The following is a 22333-nucleotide window of genomic DNA, read 5'->3' as shown; positions in this document are numbered from 1 at the left end:
ATTCCAAATTATGGATTCTAAAGATTTGCCCACAACTCATACAAATTAATAGGTGATGGTAACTTTGCCAATCATATGATCTTCCCAGTTCCAGGTTGGCTTTTCTGGATTCTTCTGCAATTCTTTTGCCAGAGTGAATAGCAGAAAAGACTTGGTACAACAGGTGAAATTTCTACAGAGACAGAAACACGTACGTAGAATCTAAACTGAAAATGTAGGATACCATTCCAAAATGTAGCTAATCCAACACTCTTCCCCGTTTGCTTATCTTCCAGAGGTATGCCAACTGGTACTTCATTGTAAGACCAGCTGATTATGGCACAGCATATTAGAGCACTCACATTTGAAGCAAGAGTGGTGGGATACAGGTTGTAATCTCCAACATCAGTAAGATCTCAATTTCAGCAATGGTCCCATGAGAAGACACCAAGTGGAGATCAGGCATTGCCCAACAGAAGGGCCTGACAGCTGGTTATTAGTCTGCTTCTCGGGTGCAGTTGTTTGGCCCAGGACGAAAATGGAGAATAACATTTTTTTAAATTATTCGTTCATGAGATGTGGGCATCGCTGGTGAGGCCAGCATTTATTGCCCATCCCCAATTGCCCTTGAGGTGGTGATGGTGAGCCGTCTTCTTGAACCGCTGCAGTCCGTGTGGTGAAGGTTCTCCCACAGTGCCGTTAGGAAGGGAGTTCCAGGATTTTGACCCAGCGACGATGAAGGAACGGCGATATATTTCCAAGTCGGGATGGTGTGTGACTTGGAGAGGAACGTGCAGGTGATGTTGTTCCCATGTGCCTGCTGCCCTTGTCCTTCTAGGTGGTAGAGGTCACGGGTTTGGGAGGTGCTGTCGAAGAAGCCTTGGCGAGTTGCTGCAGTGCATCCTGTGGATGGTACACACTGCAGCCACACTGTGCCAGTGGTGAAGGGAGTGAATGTTTAGGGTGGTGGATGGGGCGCCAATCAAGCGGGCTGCTTTGTCCTGGATAGTGTCTAGCTTCTTGAGTGTTGTTGGAGCTGCACTCATCCAGGCAAGTGGAGAGTATTCCATCACACTCCTGACTTGTGCCTTGTAGATGGTGGAAAGGCTTTGGAGAGTCAGGAGGTGAGTCACTCGCCGCAGAATACCCAGCCTCTGACCTGCTCTTGTAGCCACAGTATTTATGTGGCTGGTCCAGTTAAGTTTCTGGTCAATGGTGACTCCCAGGATGTCGATGGTGGAGTATTCGGCGATGGTAATGCCGTTGAATGTCAAGGGGAGGTGGTTAGACTCTCTCTTGTTGGAGATGGTCTTGCCTGGCACTTGTCTGGCGTGAATGTTACTTGCCACTTATCAGCCCAAGCCTGGACGTTGTCCAGGTCTTGCTGCATTCGGGCACGGACTGCTTCATTATCTGAGGGGTTGTGAATGGAACTGAACACTGTGCAATCAGCGAACATCCCCATTTCTGACCTTATGATGGAGGGAAGGACATTGATGAAGCAGCTGAAGATGGTTGGGCCTAGGACACTGCCATGAGGAACTCCTGCAGTAATGTCCTGGGGCTGAGATGTTTGGCACCCAACAACCACTACCATCTTCCTTTGTGCTAGGTATGACTCCAGCTACTGGAGTTTTCCCCCTGATTCCCATTGACTTCAATTTTACTAGGGCTCCTTGGTGCCACACTCGGTCAAATGCTGCCTTGATGTCAAGGGCTGTTACTCTCACCTCACCTCTGGAATTCAGCTCTTTTGTCCACGTTTGGACCAAGGCTATAATAATGTCTGGAGCTGACTGGTCCTGGCGGAACCCAAACTGAGCATTGGTGAGCAGGTTATTGGTGAATAAGTGTTGCTTGATAGCACTGTTGACGACACTTTCCATCACTTTGATGATGATTGAGAGTGGACTGATGGGGCGGTAATTGGCCGGATTGGATTTGTCCTGCTTTTTGTGGACAGGACATACCTGGGCAATTTTCCACATTGACGCGTAGATGCCAGTATTGTAGCCGTACTGGAACAGTTTGGCTAGAGGCGCGGCTAGTTCTGGAGCACAAGACTTCAACACTACAGCCGGGATGTTGTCGGGGCCCATAACCTTTGATGTATCCAGTGCACTCAGCCGTTTCTTGATATCACGTGGAGTGAATCGAATTGGATGAAGACTGGCTTCTGTGATGGTGGGGATATCGGGAGGAGGCCGAGATGGATCATCCACTCAGCACTTCTGGCTGAAGATGGTTGCAAACACTTTGGCCTTGTCTTTTGCACTCACGTGCTGGACTCCGCCAACAGTGAGGATGGGGATGTTTAGAGCCTCCTCCTCCCGTTAGTTGTTTAATTGGTTGTGGAATCGCTTAGCTCTGCCTATAGCATGTTGCTTCCACTGTTCAGCATGCATGTGGTCCTGAGTTGGAGCTTCACCAGGTTGGCACCTCATTTTTAGGTACGCCGGGTGCTGCTTCTGGCATGCTCTTCTACACTCCTCATTGAACCAGGGTTGATCCCCTGGCTTGTTGGTAATGGTAGGGTGAGGATATGCCGGGCCATGAGGTTACAGACTGTGCTGGAATACAATTCTGCTGCTGCTGATGGCCCACAGCACCTCATGGATGCCCAGTTTTGAGCTGCTAGATCTGTTCTGAATCTATCCCATTTAGCACGGTGATAGTGCCACACAACACATTGGATGGTGTCCTCAATGCGAAGACGGGACTTCGTCTCACTCCTACCAATACTGTCATGGATAGATGCATCATATATTATATTATATTATACTCAAGCAAATAAAAATGAAGGCAGTTTGTAGCTCCAAGTGGATCGATCCAGATGGTAATGTTCATTAAAAGCATCTACTCTATATAGTTCCTCTTTGATAAAAGGATAAATCATGATAGACAAATTTAATTGAGGTTTTTGAAGTGACTGGAACAGGTAAAAGGAATGCAGTAAAATGTGGTGTATATAGATTATCAGAAGGCATTTGATAAGGAGCATCACAGAAGGCTTGTTACAAAGAAACTGGCTTATGGTATAAGAGGAAATATAGCAGCAGGGATAAAAAGCTGGTTAACAGGCAGGAAACAAGGGATTGGGTTAATTAATGTTGATTAGATTGAAGGTGTCAACCCCAGAAAAGCTTCATGTCTGTCAGCTCAAGGAGTGGGTACAGCAGGAGGAGAAATAACTCTTTACTTTCCATTGTGGTTCACAAGCAAACAGAAAGAAACATTCAACTAAATCATCTCACCATATGTTGTGTGGTAATGAGTTTATGGAATATTTTCTTTTGTAATGAATAGCTTGGATCAGCAAATTCCCTGTCTTTCTAAAAAGCCAAAGCTCCACAACATCCAATAATGGGATTTACTATCCAGGAAGCAGCAACATACAACATGCAGCTGCTATAATTTCTTGATAATAAGAACTCAAAATATCATTGCATAAGCAATTAACTTTTATAATCACTTTCTCAGTACACTCCAGGTATAGATATTTCTTCAAAATCATAAGAAACCATTTCAATGTTACAAGCATCAAGTTAAAAAAAAATAGGGAATGCAGCTCGTACCTTGTGATGGCACCAGGTACAAATCCAGCAAAGGCAGGAAGGACTGGCAACATCCCCAAAGACCTCATCCGCAGAAGGATCTTGTGCTTAGTGTTGGAATAAAGCAAGTAGTCAGTTAGTAACAGAGCAGAATTCTGCTGCAGTTGCAATTGTTTGTGCAAATTTAACAGAGTGACTCCACTGGACAATTAACAATCCATTTAGTAACCAGTCTGATTTACATGGAGGACACATGACAACCAGGACCTGAATATGCAAAGTAAACCCACCAAGTATGGCAGGCACTTCGGTATTATGGCAGGCACAGCATGAATGGGTTTATCTTGTATGATCCCACTGACTAGTGTGTGTTCTGTTTAACAAGATCATTTCACAGAAAAAAATATAAAAGTTTGTTTTTGATGATTTCAGGCATACTCAATAGAGTAGACTCAATGAGAGAACCTTTAATGAGGTCATGCAAAGCAACCTGAAATTAGCAAAACAGTCTAAACATTTACTATAAAATATTACAATTAGAACACATTTGGGTTAGTGTGAAATGCACAAGTCACTGGAATACCTATGTGCATAAGAGCACCTTTCTTTGGGTACGAGAGTGAAAATATAGTATGGCAATAATACAATTTTATCAAAGGTTAATTTTATGCCATTAGGTAAGAGAGTGTCTACATGAGATCAAGTTACAAGGGAGTGTAATCAAAGCAAAGGGCCAATGGTTTGTAAGTCACATGAGCTCCCTGGCTGGGTTCCAGCCTTGTGAATCATTCCCAGGTTAATTATGTTCTTGCTTTTAAAAAAAACATATAAAAGAACATAAGAAATAGGAGTAGAAGTAGGCCATAAGGCCCCTCGAGCCTGCTCAGTCATTCAATAAGATCATGGCTGATCTTTGACCTCAACTCCACTTTCCCACCCAATCCCCATATCCCTTAATTCTCTTAGAATCCAAAGATCCATCTATCTCAGTCTGGTTTTGTTTATTTGCATTTCATGTTTTACCTGCTGTGTGCTGGTTGCTCAAATAAGACAATAATGGGTAATGGCAGTTTAGGAACATAGGAACAGGAGTAGGCCATTCAGCCCCTCGTGCCTGCTCCGCCATTTGATAAGATCATGGCTGATCTGTGATCTAACTCCATATACCTGCCTTTGGCCCATATCCCTTAATACCTTTGGTTGCCAAAAAGCTATCTATCTCACATTTAAATTTAGCAATTGAGCTAGTATCAATTGCCGTTTGCGGAAGAGAGTTCCAAACTTCTACCACCCTTTGTGTGTAGAAATGTTTTCTAATCTCGCTCTTGAAAGGTCTGGCTCTAATTTGTAGACTGTGCCCCCTACTCCTAGAATCCCCAACCAGCGGAAATAGTTTCTCTCTATCCACCCTATCTGTTCCCCTTAATATCTTATAAACTTCGATCAGATCACCCCTTAACCTTCGAAACTCGAGAGAATACAACCCCAATTTGTGTAATCTCTCCTCGTTACTTAACCCTTGAAGTCCGGGTATCATTCTAGTAAACCTACGCTGCACTCCCTCCAAGGCCAATATGTCCTTCCGAAGGTGCGGTGCCCAGAACTGCTCACAGTACTCCAGGTGCGGTCTAATCAGGGTTTTGTACAGCTGCAGCATAACTTCTGCCCCCTTGTACTCTCGTCCTCTAGATATAAAGGCCAACATTCCATTTGCCTTCTTGATTATTTTCTGCACCTGTTCATGACACTTCAATGATCTATGTACCTGAACCCCTAAGTCCCTTTGGACATCCACTGTTTTTAACTTTTTACCATTTAGAAAGTACCCTGTTCTATCCTTTTTTGATCCAAAGTGGATGACCTCACATTGAATTCCATTTGCCACAGTTTTGCCCATTCACCTAATCTATCAATATCGCTTTGTAATTTTATGTTTCATCTACACTGCTTACAATGCCACCAATCTTTGTGTCATCGGCAAACTTAGATATGAGACTTTCTATGCCTTCATCTAAGTCGTTAATAAATATTGTGAATAATTGAGGCCCCAAGACAGATCCCTGCGGGACTCCACTAGTCACATCCTGCCAATGTGAGAACCTTCCCATTATCCCTACTCTCTGTCGCCTTTCACTCAGCCAACTTCCTAACCAAGTCCGTACTTTTCCCTCGATTCCATGGGCTTCTATCTTAGCTAACAGTCTCTTATGTGGGACCTTATCAAATGCCTTCTGGAAGTCCATATAAATAACATCCATTGACATTCCCCTGTCCACTACTTTAGTCACCTCTTCAAAAAATTCAATCAGGTTTGTCAGGCACGAACTTCCTTTCACAAATCCATGCTGGCTCTCCCTGATTAACTGAAAATTCTCGAGGTGTTCAGTCACCCTATCCTTAATTATAGACTCCAGCATTTTCCCCACAACAGTTGGTTAGGATTGAACATATTTTACATCTTCTAGATAGGAAATATGACTACTTGGGAGCATTCACCACAGTCCATATGTAGTGGTATATTAATCCATAAGCCACTGTTGACAGGTATTCCAATAAAATGTTTGGAAATAATTGTACCTTTACCTTTTAAGCTACCAAAGATTCTAAGAACAGCAATAGTTTGGCAATGCTGATTGTTACCTGCAGATTCAATTGATTTTTGTTCCAGGAACTTGACAATGGTCCTGCCCAGCTGTGCATATTCCCCATGCGACCCCATGCAAGAAATGCAGGGCCAACGACAAAGTTGTCAATTTCTGTTTGATTGAGGCCAAGTGAAATGTACACCTAAAATAAAATTATCATCATTCATCCTTGCTTTGGATAAACAGCAACTCTGTACAGTTACACAATGACGAACTCTGACCTGCTGAACAAGCAGCAGCTTCGCACAGCTCTACCATGAATACTAGGACGCAAATCTTGGTAATGTCTCATAAAATGGAACAATAGCACATATTCAAGCCTCAACATGTGTATATGGATTTTCAGAAGGCATTTGATAAAGGCACAGATTTGGTGTAAGAGGAAATATTGCAGCAAAGGTGGAAAGTTGGTTGATGAACAGGAAACAAAGGGTTGGGATTGCTCAGACTGCAGAATAGTTGGAGGTGGTGTACCCTAGAGGCCGGTACTGGGACAACTTTTGTTCTCAGTATAGATGATTGATTTGAACTTGGGCGTCGGGAGCACAAATCAAAATGTGCAGAAGACACAAATATAGGGACATCAAAGAGGGAAGAAGGCAACTTCAGGCGGACATAAACAGGTTGGTAGATTGGACAGATAGATACTAGTCCAGTACCGTAACCGCTACACTTGAGTTTGAGCACAGAGGTTGGGAAAGGCAGAGAATGAACCTCTAGCAGAGTGAATTGCTAACAGAGTGAGGACTTTCAACTGGGAATTTAATGAGTGTAGGAATTAGGTGCAGAGGGGGAAGGAGGTGCTAAGTGATTTAAACCAAAGAACTATAGATTAAGACTGAGCGGAGCATAAAGGGAGCCCACGAGGAATCAAAACAAGGCAAGGAGGAGCGCCGAGGGTAAGTCAGTAGTATTTTGTTCATTGTATAGTCTTTTTTATTGGTTGTTTAGTGTTTTTTTTAGTTGTTAGTGTTTTAATGTCAGATAAACAGTAAAGTGCCTCAAAGCTAAACAAACAAGTTTAAATAACTGTAGCTAACATGGTAGGACAGCTGTGGCCCGACCCATGCACATCCTGTGCCGTGTGGGATCTCCAGAACACTGTGTGTGTCCTGGAAAACCATATGCGCAGGAAGTGACGCCAACTGCTCGAACTCGAGCTCAGGGTTTTTGAGCTTGAGGGGCGGCTAGCGTCACCACAGTGCAAATGGGAAGCTGAGAGTTTCGTGGATAGCACGTTTTAGGAGGTGGTCACCCCGCAGCTGCAGAGAGTTCAGGCGGAGAGGGAGTGGATGACCACCAGACAGACTAGGAGGAACAGGCAGGCAGTGCAGGAATCCCCTGGGAGTGTGGCACTCACAAACCGGTATTCAGTGTTGACTACCAGTGAGGGTATTGATATCTCGGGGGAGTGCAGTCAGGAGCAAATCCTTAGCACCGTGGGAGACTCGGCTGCACAGGGGGGCAAAAGAAATGCAGTTGTTATTGGGGATTCGATAGTCGGGGGATGGACAGGCGTGTCTGCAACCGCCGACATGAGCCCTGCATGGTGTGTTGCCTCCCTGGTGCCAGGGTAAAGGGCATCAGTGAGAGGGTGCAGAACATTTTGAGGGGGGGGGGAGGAAGAGAAGGGGAATAGCCAGAAGTCGTGGTCCATGTGGGTACCAATGACATAGGAAGGAAAAGGGTCGAGGTCCTGCAGTCAGAGTTTCAGGAGCTAGGGAGGAAGTTAAAAAGCAGGACCTCAAAGGTAGTAATCTCTGGATTACCCCAGTGCCACGCCTTGGTGAGTATAGGAATAGTAGGATAGGACAGGTTAATGCTTGGTTGGAGCAATGGTACAGGAGGGAGGGCTTCAGGTTCCTGGGGCAGGAGGGATCTGTTGCGCCTCAACAGAGCTGGAACCAATATCTTCGCGGGGAGCTTAACTAGTGCTGTGGGAGAGCGTTTAAACTAATTTGGCAGGGGGATGGACACCAGGATGAAACATTAGAGAGGAGAAACAAGGTGCACAGAGAACTGGGAGGGACAAGTAGCACTAGAATAAAGAACAGTTCAGAAATAGGAAGGATCAGACAGGGGGCAAATGCGAGGCAGTCTAAGACAAGATTGGAGTGAATTCAGGGAGTTGTCAATCTTTGGAATTCGCTACCCCAAAGGGCTCTGTTTGCTGATTCGTTGAGTATATTCAAGGCTAAGATCAATAGATTTTTGGGATCTGGGGGAATCAAGAGATATGGGGATCAGGCGGGAAAGTGGAGTTGAGTCGAAGATCAGCCACGATCTTATTGAATGGAGGAACAGGCTCGAGGGGCCATCTCGCCTACTCCTGCTCCTGATTCTTATGTTCTTACATGCATAAATGCACGTAGCATGGTAAATAAGTTTGGTGAGCCGCAGGCTTAAGTTGCCACATGGGATGATGATATAGTGGCAATAACAGAGACCTGGCTCAAAGATGGGGAGGATTGGATACTTGAATATTCCTAAGTGCAATGTATTCAGGAAAGATAGGGAAGGAAAGAGAGGGGGTGGCAGTTTTGATCAAAGAAACTATTATAACTATGATGTAGTTGACGGGTCAAAGACAGAATCTATTTGATTAGAATTAAGGAACAATAGTGGAGCTATTACGCTACTGGGTGTATACTATAGGCCACCAAATAGTAGGAAGGAGATAGAGGAGAAAATTTGCAAGCAAATTACAGAAAGATGCAAGAACTATAGAGTAGTGATAATGAGGGCCTTCAATTATTCCAATATAGACTGGGACAGTAACAGTGTAAAGAGTCATAGAAAGGTTACAGCACGGAGGGAAGCCAATCGGCCCATCGAATCTGCACCGGCTCTGTGCAAGAGCAATCCAGCTAGTCCCACTCCCCGCCCTTTCCCCGTAGTCCTGCAATTTTTTCCTTTCAAGTACTTCTCCGGTTTCCCTTTTGAAGGCCATAATTGAATCTGCCTCCATCTCCCCCTCGGGTAGTTCATTCCAGATCCTAACCACTCGCTGTGTAAAAAAGTTTTTCCTCATGTCACCTTTGGTTCTTTTGCCAATCACCTTAAATCGATGTCCTCTGGTTCTTGACCCTTCCGCCAATGGGAACAGTTTCTCTCTTTCTACTCTGTCTAGACCCTTCATGATTTTGAATACCTCATCAAATCTTCTCACAACCATCTCTGTTCCAAGGAGCACAACCCCAGCTTCTCCAGTCTATCCACGTGACTAAAGTCCCTCATTCCTGGAATCATTCTCGTAAATCTGTTCTACACCCTGTCTATGGCCTTCACGGCCTTCCTAAAGTGCGTTGCTCAGAACTAAACACAATACTCCAGTTGTGGCTGAACCAGTGTTTTATAAAGATTCACCATGACTTCCATACTTTCGTACTCTATGCCCCTATTTATAGAATCATAGAATCATAGAAGTTTACAACATGGAAACAGGCCCTTCGGCCCAACATGTCCATGTCGTCCAGTTTATACCACTAAGCTAGTCCCAATTGCCTGCACTTGGCCCATATCCCTCTATACCCATCTTACCCATGTAACTGTCCAAATGCTTTTTAAAAGACAAAATTGTACCCGCCTCTACTACTGCCTCTGGCAGCTCGTTCCAGACACTCACCACCCTTTGAGTGAAAAAATTGCCCCTCTGGACCCTTTTGTATCTCTCCCCTCTCACCTTAAATCTATGCCCCCTCGTTATAGACTCCCCTACCTTTGGGAAAAGATTTTGACTATCTACCTTATCTATGCTCCTCATTATTTTATAGACTTCTATAAGATCCCCCCGAAACCTCCTACTCTCCAGGGAAAAAAGTCTCAGTCAATCCAACCTCTCCCTATAAGTCAAACCATCAAGTCCCAGTAGCATCCTAGTAAATCTTTTCTGCACTCTTTCTAGTTTAATAATATCCTTTCTATAATAGGGTGACCAGAACTGTACACAGTATTCCAAGTGTGGCCTTACTAATGTCTTGTACAACTTCAACAATTGTAAACAATTTTACAACACCAAGTTATAGTCCAGCAATTTTATTTTAACTTCACAAGCTTTCGGAGGCTTCCTCCTTCCTCAGGTAAATGTTCAGGAAGGAGGAAGCCTCCGAAAGCTTGTGAAGTTAAAATAAAATTGCTGGACTATAACTTGGTGTTGTAAAATTGTTTACAATTGTCAACCCCAGTCCATCACCGGCATCTCCACATCACAACTTCAACAAGACATCCCAACTCCTGTATTCAATGTTCTGACCAATGAAACCAAGCATGCTGAATGCCTTCTCCACCACCCTATCCACCTGTGACTCCACTTTCAAGGAGCTATGAACCTGTACTCCTAGATCTCTTTGTTCTATAACTCTCCCCAACGCCCTACCATTAACGGAGTAGGTCCTGGCCCGATTCGATCTACCAAAATGCATCACCTCACATTTATCCAAATTAAACTCCATCTGCCATTCATCGGCCCGCTGGCCCAATTTATCAAGATCCCGTTGCAATCCTAGATAACCTTCTTCACTGTCCACAATGCCACCAATCTTGGTGTCATCTGCAAACTTACTAACCATGCCTCCTAAATTCTCATCCAAATCATTAATATAAATAACAAATAACAGCGGACCCAGCACCGATCCCTGAGGCACACCGCTGGTCACAGGCCTCCAGTCCGAAAAACAACCCTCCACAACCACCCTGTCTCCTGTCGTCAATCCAATTTTGTATCCAATTGGCTACCTCACTTTGGATCCCGTGAGATTTAACCTTATGTAACAACCTACCATGCGGTACCTTGTCAAAGGCTTTGCTAAAGTCCATGTAGACCACGTCTACTGCACAGCCCTCATCTATCTTCTTGGTTACCCCTTCAAAAAACTCAATCAAATTCGTGAGACATGATTTTCCTCTCACAAAACCATGCTGACTGTTCCTAATCATCTCTCAGAATACCCTCTAACAACTTACCCACTACAGATGTCAGGCTCACCGGTCTGTAGTTCCCAGGCTTTCCCTTGCCGCCCTTCTTAAACAAAGGCACAACATTTGCTACCCTCCAATCTTCAGGCACCTCACCTGTAGCGGTGGATGATTCAAATATCTCTGCTAGGGGACCCGCAATTTCCTCCCTAACCTCCCATAACGTCCTGGGATACATTTCATCAGGTCCCGGAGATTTATCTACCTTGATGCGCGTTAAGACTTCCAGCACCTCCCTCTCTGTAATATGTACACTCCTCAAGACATCACTATTTATTTCCCCAAGTTCCCTAACATCCATGCCTTTCTCAACCGTAAATACCGATGTGAAATATTCATTCAGGATCTCACCCATCTCTTGTGGTTCCGCACATAGATGACCTTGTTGATCCTTCAGAGGCCCTACTCTCTCCCTAGTTACTCTTTTGCCCTTTATGTATTTGTAGAAGCTCTTTGGTAGGTCTGTGGAATTTGCTGCCCCAGGAAGCTGTGGAAGCTACATCATTAGATAAATTTAAAACAGAAATAGACAGTTTCCTAGAAGTAAAGGGAATTAGGGGTTATGGGGAGCGGGCAGGAAATTGGACATGAAGCTGAGTTCGGATCGGTCAATGCCCTGTGGGTGGCGGAGAGGGCCCAGGGGCTATGTGGCCGGGTCCTGCTCCGACTTCTTGTGTTCTTTAGATTTGTGGTTGGGATCAGATCAGCCATGATCTTATTGAATGGCGGAGCAGGCTCGAGGGGCCGATTGGCCTACTCCTGCTCCAATTTCTTATGTTCTTATGTTCTTATGTTCTTTGGATTCTCCTTTGCCTTATCTGCCAAAGCAATCTCATGTCCCCTTTTTGCCCTCCTGATTTCTCTCTTAACTCTACTCCGGCAATCTCTATACTCTTCAAGGGATCCACTTGATCCCAGCTGCCTATGCATGTCATATGCCTCCTTCTTCTTTTTGACTAGGGCCTCAATCTCCCGAGTCATCCAAGGTTCCCTACTTCTACCAGCCTTGCCCTTCACTTTATAAGGAATGTGCTTACCCTGAACCCTGGTTAACACACTTTTGAAAGCCTCCCACTTACCAGACGTCCCTTTGCCTGCCAACAGACTCTCCCAATCAACTTCTGAAAGTTCCTGTCTAATACCATCAAAATTGGCCTTCCCCAATTTAGAATTTTAACTTTTGGGCCAGACCTATCCTTCTCCATAGCTATCTTAAAACTAATGGAATTATGATCACTGGTCCCAAAGTGATCCCTCACTAACACTTCTGTCACCTGCCCTTCCTTATTTCCCAAGAGGAGGTCAAGTTTTGCCCCCTCTCTAGTCGGGCCATCCACATACTGAATGAGAAATTCCTCCTGAAGGCTCTCAACAAATTTCTCTCCATCCAAGCCCCTAATGCTATGGCTGTCCCAGTCAATGTTGGGAAAGTTAAAGTCCCCTACTATTACCACCCTATTTTTCTTGCAGCTGTCTGTAATCTCCTTACATATTTGCTCCTCAATTTCCCGTTGACTATTTGGGGGTCTGTAGTACAAACCTATCAACGTGATCTCTCCCTTCTTATTTTTCAGTTCTACCCATATAGACTCAGTGGGCGAACCCTTGGATATATCCCCTCTCACTACTGCCGTGATGTTCTCCCTTATCAAGAACGCAACTCCCCCTCCTCTCTTACCTTCTGCTCTATCTTTCCTATAGCATCTGTACCCTGGAACATTGAGCTGCCAGTCCTGCCCCTCCCTTAGCCATGTTTCAGTAATAGCTATAACATCCCAGTCCCATGTACCCATCCATGCCCTGAGTTCATCTGCCTTGCCCATCAGACTTCTTGCATTGAAATAAATGCAGTTTAATCTAGACTTCCCTTGGTCTTTGCCCTGCTTTCTCAGACCATCTGTCCGGTCATGTTTTGTACACTCTCCCTTACTGCCTTTATAAAGCCCAGGATCCCATATTCATTTTTAACCACTTTCTCAACCTGCCCTGCCACCTTCAACAATTTGTGCACATAAACCCTCAGATCTCTCTGTTCCTGTACCTCTTTTAGAGTTGTGCCTTCTAGTTTATATTGCCTCTCCTCGTTCTTCCTACCGAAATGAATCACTTCGCATTTTTCTGCGTTGAGTTTCATCTGCCACGTGTCTGCCAATGCTACCAGCCTGTCTATATCCTCTTGAAGTCTATCACTATCCTCCTCACTGTTTACTACCCTTCCAAGTTTTGTGTCATCTGCAAATTTTGAAATTTGTGCCATGTACACCCAAGTCCAAGTCATTAATATATATCAAGAAAAGCAGTGGCCCCGGCACTGACCCCTGGGATTCACCACAGTACACCTCCATCCAATCCAAAAAAACAACCATTCCCCTCTACTCTCTGTTTCCTGACCCTTAGCCAATTCTGTATCCATGTTGCTACTGCCCCCTTTATTCCATGAGCCGCAATCTTGATGATAAGCCTACCATGCGGCACTTTATCAAACGCCTTTTCAAAGTCCATATACACCACATCAACTGCATTGCCCTCATCGACCCTCTCTATTACCTCATCAAAAAACTCTATCAAAAGGACAAAGAGGGGGAGGAATTCCTGAAATGTGTTCGAGAACTTTCTGGTACAGTGTGTTTCCAGCTCAACCAGTAAGGAAACAATGCTGGATCTAGTTCTGGGGAATGGAGTGGGGCAGGTGGAGCATGTTTCAGTCAGGGAGCATTTGGTGAACAGTGATCATAATATCATTAGGTTTAGAATAGTTATGGAAAAGGACAAGGAATAATCAAATGTGAAAATGCTTAACTGGAGGAGGGCAAATTTCAGTGAGTTAGAAAGGCATCTTGCCCAGGTGGATTGGAATCAAAAATTGGTAGGCAAAACAGCAATTGAACAATGGGAGGCCTTCAAGGAGGACTTGGTTCGGGTACAAAGCAGACACATCCCTACGAGGGGGAAAGCTAGAACTCCCTGGATGACTAAAGATAGAGAGATTAAAATGAAAAAGGATGCTTATGATGAATGTAAGGTTCATAATACAGTAGCGAACCAGGCTGAATCATAGAATGGTTACAGCAGAGGAGGCGGCCATTTGGCCCTTTGAGCCCGGGCAGGCTCTTTGTAAGAACAATCCAGTTAGTCCCATTTCCCCGTTCTTTCCCTGTAGCCCTGCAATTTTTTTTCCCTTCAAGTATTTATCCAATTCCTTTTTGAAAGCCACTATTGAATCTGCTTCCACCACTCTTTCAGGTAGTGCATTCCAGATTATAACAACTCGCTGTGTAAAAAAGCTTTTCCTCATGTCACCTTTGGTTCTTTTGCCAATCACTTTAAATCTGTGTCTTCTGGTTCTCGACCCTTCTGCCAATGGTAACAGTTTCTCTTTATTTACTTTATCTAAAACCTTCATGATTTTGAACACTTCTATCAAATCTCCTCTTAACCTTCTCTGCTCTAAGGAGAACAACCCCAGTTTCTCCAGTCTATCCACGTAACTGAAGTTCCTCATCCCTGGAACCATTCTAGTAAATCTTTATTTCTAGTAAATCCTTCCTAAAGTGCGGTGCCCAGAATTGGACACAATACTCCAGTTGTGGCTCAACCAGAGTTTTACAAAGGTTCAACATAACTTCCTTGCTTTTGTTCTCTTTGCCTCTATTTACAAATTGTAAACAATTTTACAACACCAAGTTATAGTCCAACAATTTTTATTTGAAATCTACAAGCTTTCGGAGGCTTCCTCCTTCGTCAGGTAAATGTTCAGGAGCTCCTCGAAGCCTACGCATTTATACATATAGAACAATACATGGTGTTTACAGACTGCCCCTGCAACTGCCCGTTGCCAAGGCAATCACCGTGTTCAGACAGAGAGGTGTCACCTACAGAACTCCCGAATACACATTCAACAAAAAAACAAACAGGAAAAAAAAACAGAGACAGGCAGAAACATCCGGAAGGCAGAGAAAGCCAGCAAATGACCCATTATATTAAAAACAGATAGCTTTTGTTCGCAGGTGGGGTAACGTGTAGCGTGACATGAACCCAAGATCCCGGTTGAGGCCGTCCTCATGGGTGCGGAACTTGGCTATCAATTTCTGCTCGACGATTTTGCGTTGTCGTGTGTCTCGAAGGCCGCCTTGGAGAACGCTTACCCGAAGATCGGTGACTGAATGTCCCTGACTGCTGAAGTGTTCCCCGACTGGGAGGGAACCCTCCTGTCTGGCGATTGTTGCGCGGTGTCCGTTCATCCGTTGTCGCAGTGTCTGCATGGTCTCACCAATGTACCATGCTCCGGGGCATCCTTTCCTGCAACGTATGAGGTAGACAACGTTGGCCGAGTCACAGGAGTATGAACCATGCACCTGGTGGGTGGTGTCCTCTCGTGTGATGGTGGTATCTGTGTCGATGATCTGGCATGTCTTGCAGCGGTTACCGTGGCAGGGTTGTGTGGTGTCGTGGACGCTGTTCTCCTGAAAGCTGGGTAATTTGCTGCGAACGATAGTCTGTTTGAGGTTGGGTGGCTGTTTAAAGGCGAGTAGTGGAGGTGTGGGGAAGGCCATAGCGAGGTGTTCGTCGCCATTGATGACATGTTGAAGGCTGCGGAGAACATGGCGTAGTTTCTCCGCTCCGGGGAAGTACTGGACGACGAAGGGTACTCTGTTGGTTGCGTCCCGTGTTAGTCTTCTGAGGAGGTCTATGCGATTTTTCGTTGTGGCCCGTCGGAACTGTCGATCGATGAGTCGAGCGTCATATCCCGTTCTTACCAGGGCGTCTTTCAGAGTCTGTAGGTGTCCATCCCGTTCCTCCTCGTCTGAGCAGACCCTGTGTATTCGCAGGGCCTGTCCATAGGGGATGGCCTCTTTGACGTGGTTAGGGTGGAAGCTGGAAAAGTGGAGCATTGTGAGATTGTTCGTGGGCTTGCGGTAGAGTGAGGTGCTGAGGTGCCCGTCTTTGATGGAGATTCGTGTGTCCAAGAAAGAAACTGATTCTGAGGAGTAGTCCATGGTGAGCTTGATGGTGGGATGGAACTTGTTGATGCTATCGTGTAGTCTCTTTAGTGATTCTTCGCCGTGGGTCCATAGAAAGAAAATGTCGTCGATGTATCTGGTGTATAGTGTTGGTTGGAGGTCCTGTGCAGTGAAGAAGTCCTGCTCGAACTTGTGCATGAAAATGTTGGCGTATTGGGGTGCGAATTTGGTCCCCATGGCTGTTCCGTGTGTTTGGGTAAAGAACTGGTTATCGAAGGTGAAGACATTGTGATCCAGGATGAAGCGGATGAGTTGTAGGATGGCGTCTGGAGTTTGGCTGTTGTTGGTGTTGAGTATTGATGCTGTCGCAGCGATGCCGTCATCGTGGGGGATACTGGTGTAGAGTGCCGAGACGTCCATCGTGGTGAGAAGTCCATCGTCCTTCTCACCACGATGGACGTCTCGGCACTCTACACCAGTATCCCCCACGATGACGGCATCGCTGCGACAGCATCAATACTCAACACCAACAACAGCCAAACTCCAGACGCCATCCTACAACTCATCCGCTTCATCCTGAATCACAATGTCTTCACCTTCGATAACCAGTTCTTTACCCAAACACACGGAACAGCCATGGGGACCAAATTCGCACCCCAATACGCCAACATTTTCCCAAATTCGCACCCCAATACGCCAACATTTTCATGCACAAGTTCGAGCAGGACTTCTTCACTGCACAGGACCTCCAACCAACACTATACACCAGATACATCGACGACATTTTCTTTCTATGGACCCACGGCGAAGAATCACTAAAGAGACTACACGATAGCATCAACAAGTTCCATCCCACCATCAAGCTCACCATGGACTACTCCTCAGAATCAGTTTCTTTCTTGGACACACGAATCTCCATCAAAGACGGGCACCTCAGCACCTCACTCTACCGCAAGCCCACGGACAATCTCACAATGCTCCACTTTTCCAGCTTCCACCCTAACCACGTCAAAGAGGCCATCCCCTATGGACAGGCCCTGCGAATACACAGGGTCTGCTCAGACGAGGAGGAACGGGATGGACACCTACAGACTCTGAAAGACGCCCTGGTAAGAACGGGATATGACGCTCGACTCATCGATCGACAGTTCCGACGGGCCACAACGAAAAATCGCATAGACCTCCTCAGAAGACTAACACGGGACGCAACCAACAGAGTACCCTTCGTCGTCCAGTACTTCCCCGGAGCGGAGAAACTACGCCATGTTCTCCGCAGCCTTCAACATGTCATCAATGGCGACGAACACCTCGCTATGGCCTTCCCCACACCTCCACTACTCGCCTTTAAACAGCCACCCAACCTCAAACAGACTATCGTTCGCAGCAAATTACCCAGCTTTCAGGAGAACAGCGTCCACGACACCACACAACCCTGCCACGGTAACCGCTGCAAGACATGCCAGATCATCGACACAGATACCACCATCACACGAGAGGACACCACCCACCAGGTGCATGGTTCATACTCCTGTGACTCGGCCAACGTTGTCTACCTCATACGTTGCAGGAAAGGATGCCCCGGAGCATGGTACATTGGTGAGACCATGCAGACACTGCGACAACGGATGAACGGACACCGCGCAACAATCGCCAGACAGGAGGGTTCCCTCCCAGTCGGGGAACACTTCAGCAGTCAGGGACATTCAGTCACCGATCTTCGGGTAAGCGTTCTCCAAGGCGGCCTTCGAGACACACGACAACGCAAAATCGTCGAGCAGAAATTGATAGCCAAGTTCCGCACCCATGAGGACGGCCTCAACCGGGATCTTGGGTTCATGTCACGCTACACGTTACCCCACCTGCGAACAAAAGCTATCTGTTTTTAATATAATGGGTCATTTGCTGGCTTTCTCTGCCTTCCGGATGTTTCTGCCTGTCTCTGTTTTTTTTTCCTGTTTGTTTTTTTGTTGAATGTGTATTCGGGAGTTCTGTAGGTGACACCTCTCTGTCTGAACACGGTGATTGCCTTGGCAACGGGCAGTTGCAGGGGCAGTCTGTAAACACCATGTATTGTTCTATATGTATAAATGCGTAGGCTTCGAGGAGCTCCTGAACATTTACCTGACGAAGGAGGAAGCCTCCGAAAGCTTGTAGATTTCAAATAAAAATTGTTGGACTATAACTTGGTGTTGTAAAATTGTTTACAATTGTCAACCCCAGTCCATCACCGGCATCTCCACATCTATTTACAAAGCCCAGGATCCCATTTGCTTTTTTAACCGCTTCCTCAACCTGTCCTGCCACCTTCAAAGATTTGTGCACATATACCCCCAGGTCTCTCTGTTCCTGCACCCTCTTTAGAATTGTACCCTTTAGTTTATATTGCCTCTCCTCTGTCTTCCTGCCAAAATGTATCACTTTGCACATCTCTGCGTTAAAATTCATCTGCCATGTGTTCGCCCATTCCACCAGCCTGTCTATGTCCTCCTGAAGTCTATTACTATCCTCCTCACTGTTTACTACACTTCCAAGTTTTGTGTCATCTGCAAATTTTGAAATTGTGCCTGGTATACCAAGTCCAAGTCATTAATATATATCAAGAAAAGCAATGGTCCCAGCACCGACCCCTAGGGAACACCATTATATACCTTCCTCCAGTCCAAAAAACAACCGTTCACCACTACTGTCTGTTTCATGTCACTTACCCAATTTTGTATCCATGCTGCCACTGCCTCTTTTATTCCATGGGTTACTATTTTGCTGACAAGCCCTTTTTCAAATGCCTTTTGAAAGTCCATATACATAACACCAACTGCATTGCCCTCATCAACCCTCTCTGTTACCTCATCAAAAAACTCAATCAAGTTAATTAAACACGATTTGCCGTTAACAAATCCATGCTGGCTTTCCTTTAATAATCCACATGTATCCACGTGACTATTAATTTTATCCCGGATTATCGTTTCTAAAAGCTTCCCCACCACCGAGGTTAAACTGACTGGCCTGTAGTTGCCGGGTTTATCTTTACGCCCTTCTTTGAACAAGGGTGTAACATTTGCAATTCTCCAGTCTTCTGGCACCACCCCCCCGTATCTAAGGATGTTTGGAAGATTATGGCCAGTACCTCCGCAATTTCCACCCTGAATTCCCTCAGCAACCTAGGAGGCATCCCATCCGGACCGGGTGACTTATCTACTTTAAGTACAGCCAGCCTTTCTGGTATCTCCTCTATCAATTTTTAGCCCATCCAGTATCTCATCTACCTCCTCTTTTACTGTGACGTTGGCAGCATCTTCTTCCTTGGTTAAGACAGATGCGAAGTACTCATTTAGTACCTTAGCCATGCCCTCTGCCTCCATACGTAGATCTCCTTTTTGGACCCTAATCGGCCCCACCCCTCCTCTAACTACCCATTTACTATTTATATGCCTATAGAAAACTCTTGGATTCCCTTTTATGTTTGCCACCAGTCTATTCTCATATTCTCTCTTTTCTCCTCTTATTTCCTTTTTTACTTCTCTGCACTTTTTATATTCAGCCTGGTTCTCACTTGTATTATCAATCAGACATCTGTCATAGGCCTCCTCTTTATGCTTCATCTTACACTCTATCTCATTCGTGACCCAGGGAGCTCTGGCTTTGGTTGCCCTACCTTTACCCCTCATGGGAAACAAAGAATCACAGAAATTTATGGCACAGAAGGAGGCCATTTGGCCCATCATGTCTGTGCCAGCTGAAAAAGTGCTATCCAGCCTAATCCCACTTCCCAGCTCCTGGTCTGTAGCCTTGTAGGTTACAGCACTTCAAGTGCATATCCAAGTAGTTTTTAAATGCGATGAGGGTTTCTGCCTCTACCACCCTTTCAGGCAGTGAGTTCCAGACCCCGATCACCCTTTGGGTGAAAATATTTCTCCTCAACTCCCCTCTAACCCTTCTACCAATTACTTTAAATCTATGCCCCCTGGTTATTGACCTCTCTACTAAGGGAAATAGGCCCTTCCTATCCACTCTATCTCGGCCCCTCATAATTTTATACACTTCAATTAAATCTCCCCTCAGCCGCCTCTGTTCCAAAGAAAACAACCCCAGCCTATCCGATCTTGCCTCATAGCTAAAATTCTCCAGTCCTGGTAACATCCTCGTAAATCTCCTCTGTATCCTCTCTAGTGCAATCATATCTTTCCTGTAATGCAGTGACCAGAACTGTACGCAGTAATCTAGCTGTGGCCTAACTAGTGTTTCACACAGTTCCAGCATCGCCTCCCTACTCTTCTATTCTATGCCTCGGCTAATAAATGAAAGTATGCTTTCTTAACTGCCTTATCTACCGGTCCTGTTACCCTCAGGGATCTGTGGACATGCATTCCAAGTTCCCTCTGTTCCTCCATATTTCTCAGTATCCTCCCATTTATTGTGTACTCCCATGCCTAGTTTGTCCTCCCCAAATGCATTACCTCACACTTCTCTGGATTGAATTCCATTTGCCACTTTTCTGCCCACCAGTCCATTGATATCTTCCTGCAGTCCACAGCTTTCTTCCTCACTATCAACCACACAGCCAACTTTTGTATTATCTGCAAACTTCTTAATCATGCCCTCTACATTTAAGTCTAAATCATTGATATATATACCACAAAAAGCAAGGGACCCAGTACTGAGCCCTGCAGAACCCCACTAACAGTGTTCCAGTCACAAAGACAATGTACCTAGACTGTACTCGAACCATCTCCTCTTTAAAGGTTCGATTACAGTCTTTTATGTAAATAGTGAAGGAGTAGTCAAAGTAAGCATGGGACCAATTAGGCACAAAAAAGGAGATCTTCTTGTGGAGGCAGAGGGCATGACTGAGGCACTAAATGACTACTTCGCATCCGTCTTCACTAGAGAAGAGGATGCTGCCACTGTAGCAGTAAAGGAGGAGATAGTAGAGATATTGGATAGGATAAAAATAGATAAAGAGGAGATACTTAAAAGATTGGCAGTACTCAAAGTAGAAAAGTCACCCGGTCCAGATGGGATGTATCCTGGGTTACTGAGGGAAGTACGGTTGGAAATTGCAGAGGCTCTGGCCACAATCTTCCAATCCTCCTTAGATATGGGGATGGTGCCGGAGGACTGGAGGATTACAAACGTTACACCCCTGTTCAAAAAAGGGGAGGGGGATAAACCCACCAGTTACAGGCCAGTCAGCCTAATATCAGTGATGGGGAAGCTTTTAGAGACAATAATCCGGGGCAAAATTAATTGGCACTTGGAAAAGTATGGGCTAATAAATGAAAGTCAGCATGGATTTGTTAAAGGAAAATCGTGTTTGACTAACTTAATTGAGTTCTTTGGTGAAGTTATGGAAAGGGTTGATGAGGGTAGTGCAGTTGATGTGTATATGGTCTTTCAAAAAGCATTTGATAAAGTACCACATAATAGACACATAGAAAATAGGAGCAAGAGTAGGCCATTCGGCCCTTCGGGCCTGCTCCGCCATTCAAAAAGATCATGGATGATCGTCTAACACAGTACCCTGTTCCCGCTTTTTCCCCATATCCCTTGATCCCTTTAGCATTAAGAAATGTATCTATCTCTTTCTTGAATACATCTACTAACTTGGCTTCCACTGCCTTCTGTGGTAGAAAATTCCACAGGTTCACCACCCTCAATGAAGAAATTTCTCCTCATCTCGGTCCTAAATCGCATACCCCGTATCCTGAGACTGTGACCCCTAGTTCTGGACTCCCCAGCCATTGGGAACATCCTCCCTGCATCTAGTCTGTCTAGTCCTGTTAAAATTTTATATGTTTCGATGAGATCACCTCTCATTCTTCTAAACTCGTAAATATAGGCCTAGTCGACCCAATCTTTCCTCATACGTCAGTCCTGCAATCCCAGGAATCAGTCTGGTAAACCTTCGTTGCACTCCCTCCATGGCAAGGACATCATTCCTCAGATTAAGGAGACCAAAACTGCACACAATACTCCAGATGTGGTCTCACCAAGACCCTGTATAACTGCAGTAAGACATCCCTGCTCCTGTACTCAAATCCTTTTGCAATGAAGGCCAACATACCATTCGCCTTCCTAACTGCTTGCTGCACCTGAATGCTCGCTTTCAGCGACTCGCATACAAGGACACCCAGGTCTCGTTGCACCTCTCCCTTTTCCCAATCTATCACCATTCAGATAATAATCTGCCTTTCTGTTTTTACAATCAAAGTGGATAACCTCA

General features: G+C 45.3%; 1 protein-coding gene across 2 annotated transcripts in view; it reads right to left on the bottom strand.

Moving 5' to 3' along the window:
• The window catches only part of naglu (N-acetylglucosaminidase, alpha), a 43844-nt gene that overhangs the window by 16693 nt on the left and 4818 nt on the right, over positions 1-22333 (bottom strand). Inside the window, exons 3-4 of one of the 2 annotated variants that reach the window (XM_067969282.1) lie at positions 6174-6320; positions 3555-3640 (exon numbers count right to left, since the gene is read on the bottom strand). In XM_067969282.1, the coding sequence (XP_067825383.1) occupies positions 3555-3640; positions 6174-6320 (233 nt within the window). The remainder of the gene's footprint in view (positions 1-3554; positions 3641-6173; positions 6321-22333) is intronic. The other variant, XM_067969283.1, reaches the window with a different exon arrangement.

The sequence above is a fragment of the Heptranchias perlo genome, chromosome 30, assembly GCF_035084215.1.
Source record: "Heptranchias perlo isolate sHepPer1 chromosome 30, sHepPer1.hap1, whole genome shotgun sequence".
In the NCBI taxonomy this organism is placed as follows: domain Eukaryota; kingdom Metazoa; phylum Chordata; class Chondrichthyes; order Hexanchiformes; family Hexanchidae; genus Heptranchias; species Heptranchias perlo.
Note: the sequence above shows the minus strand (reverse complement) of the source record. Positions and strands in the feature narration are given on the sequence as shown.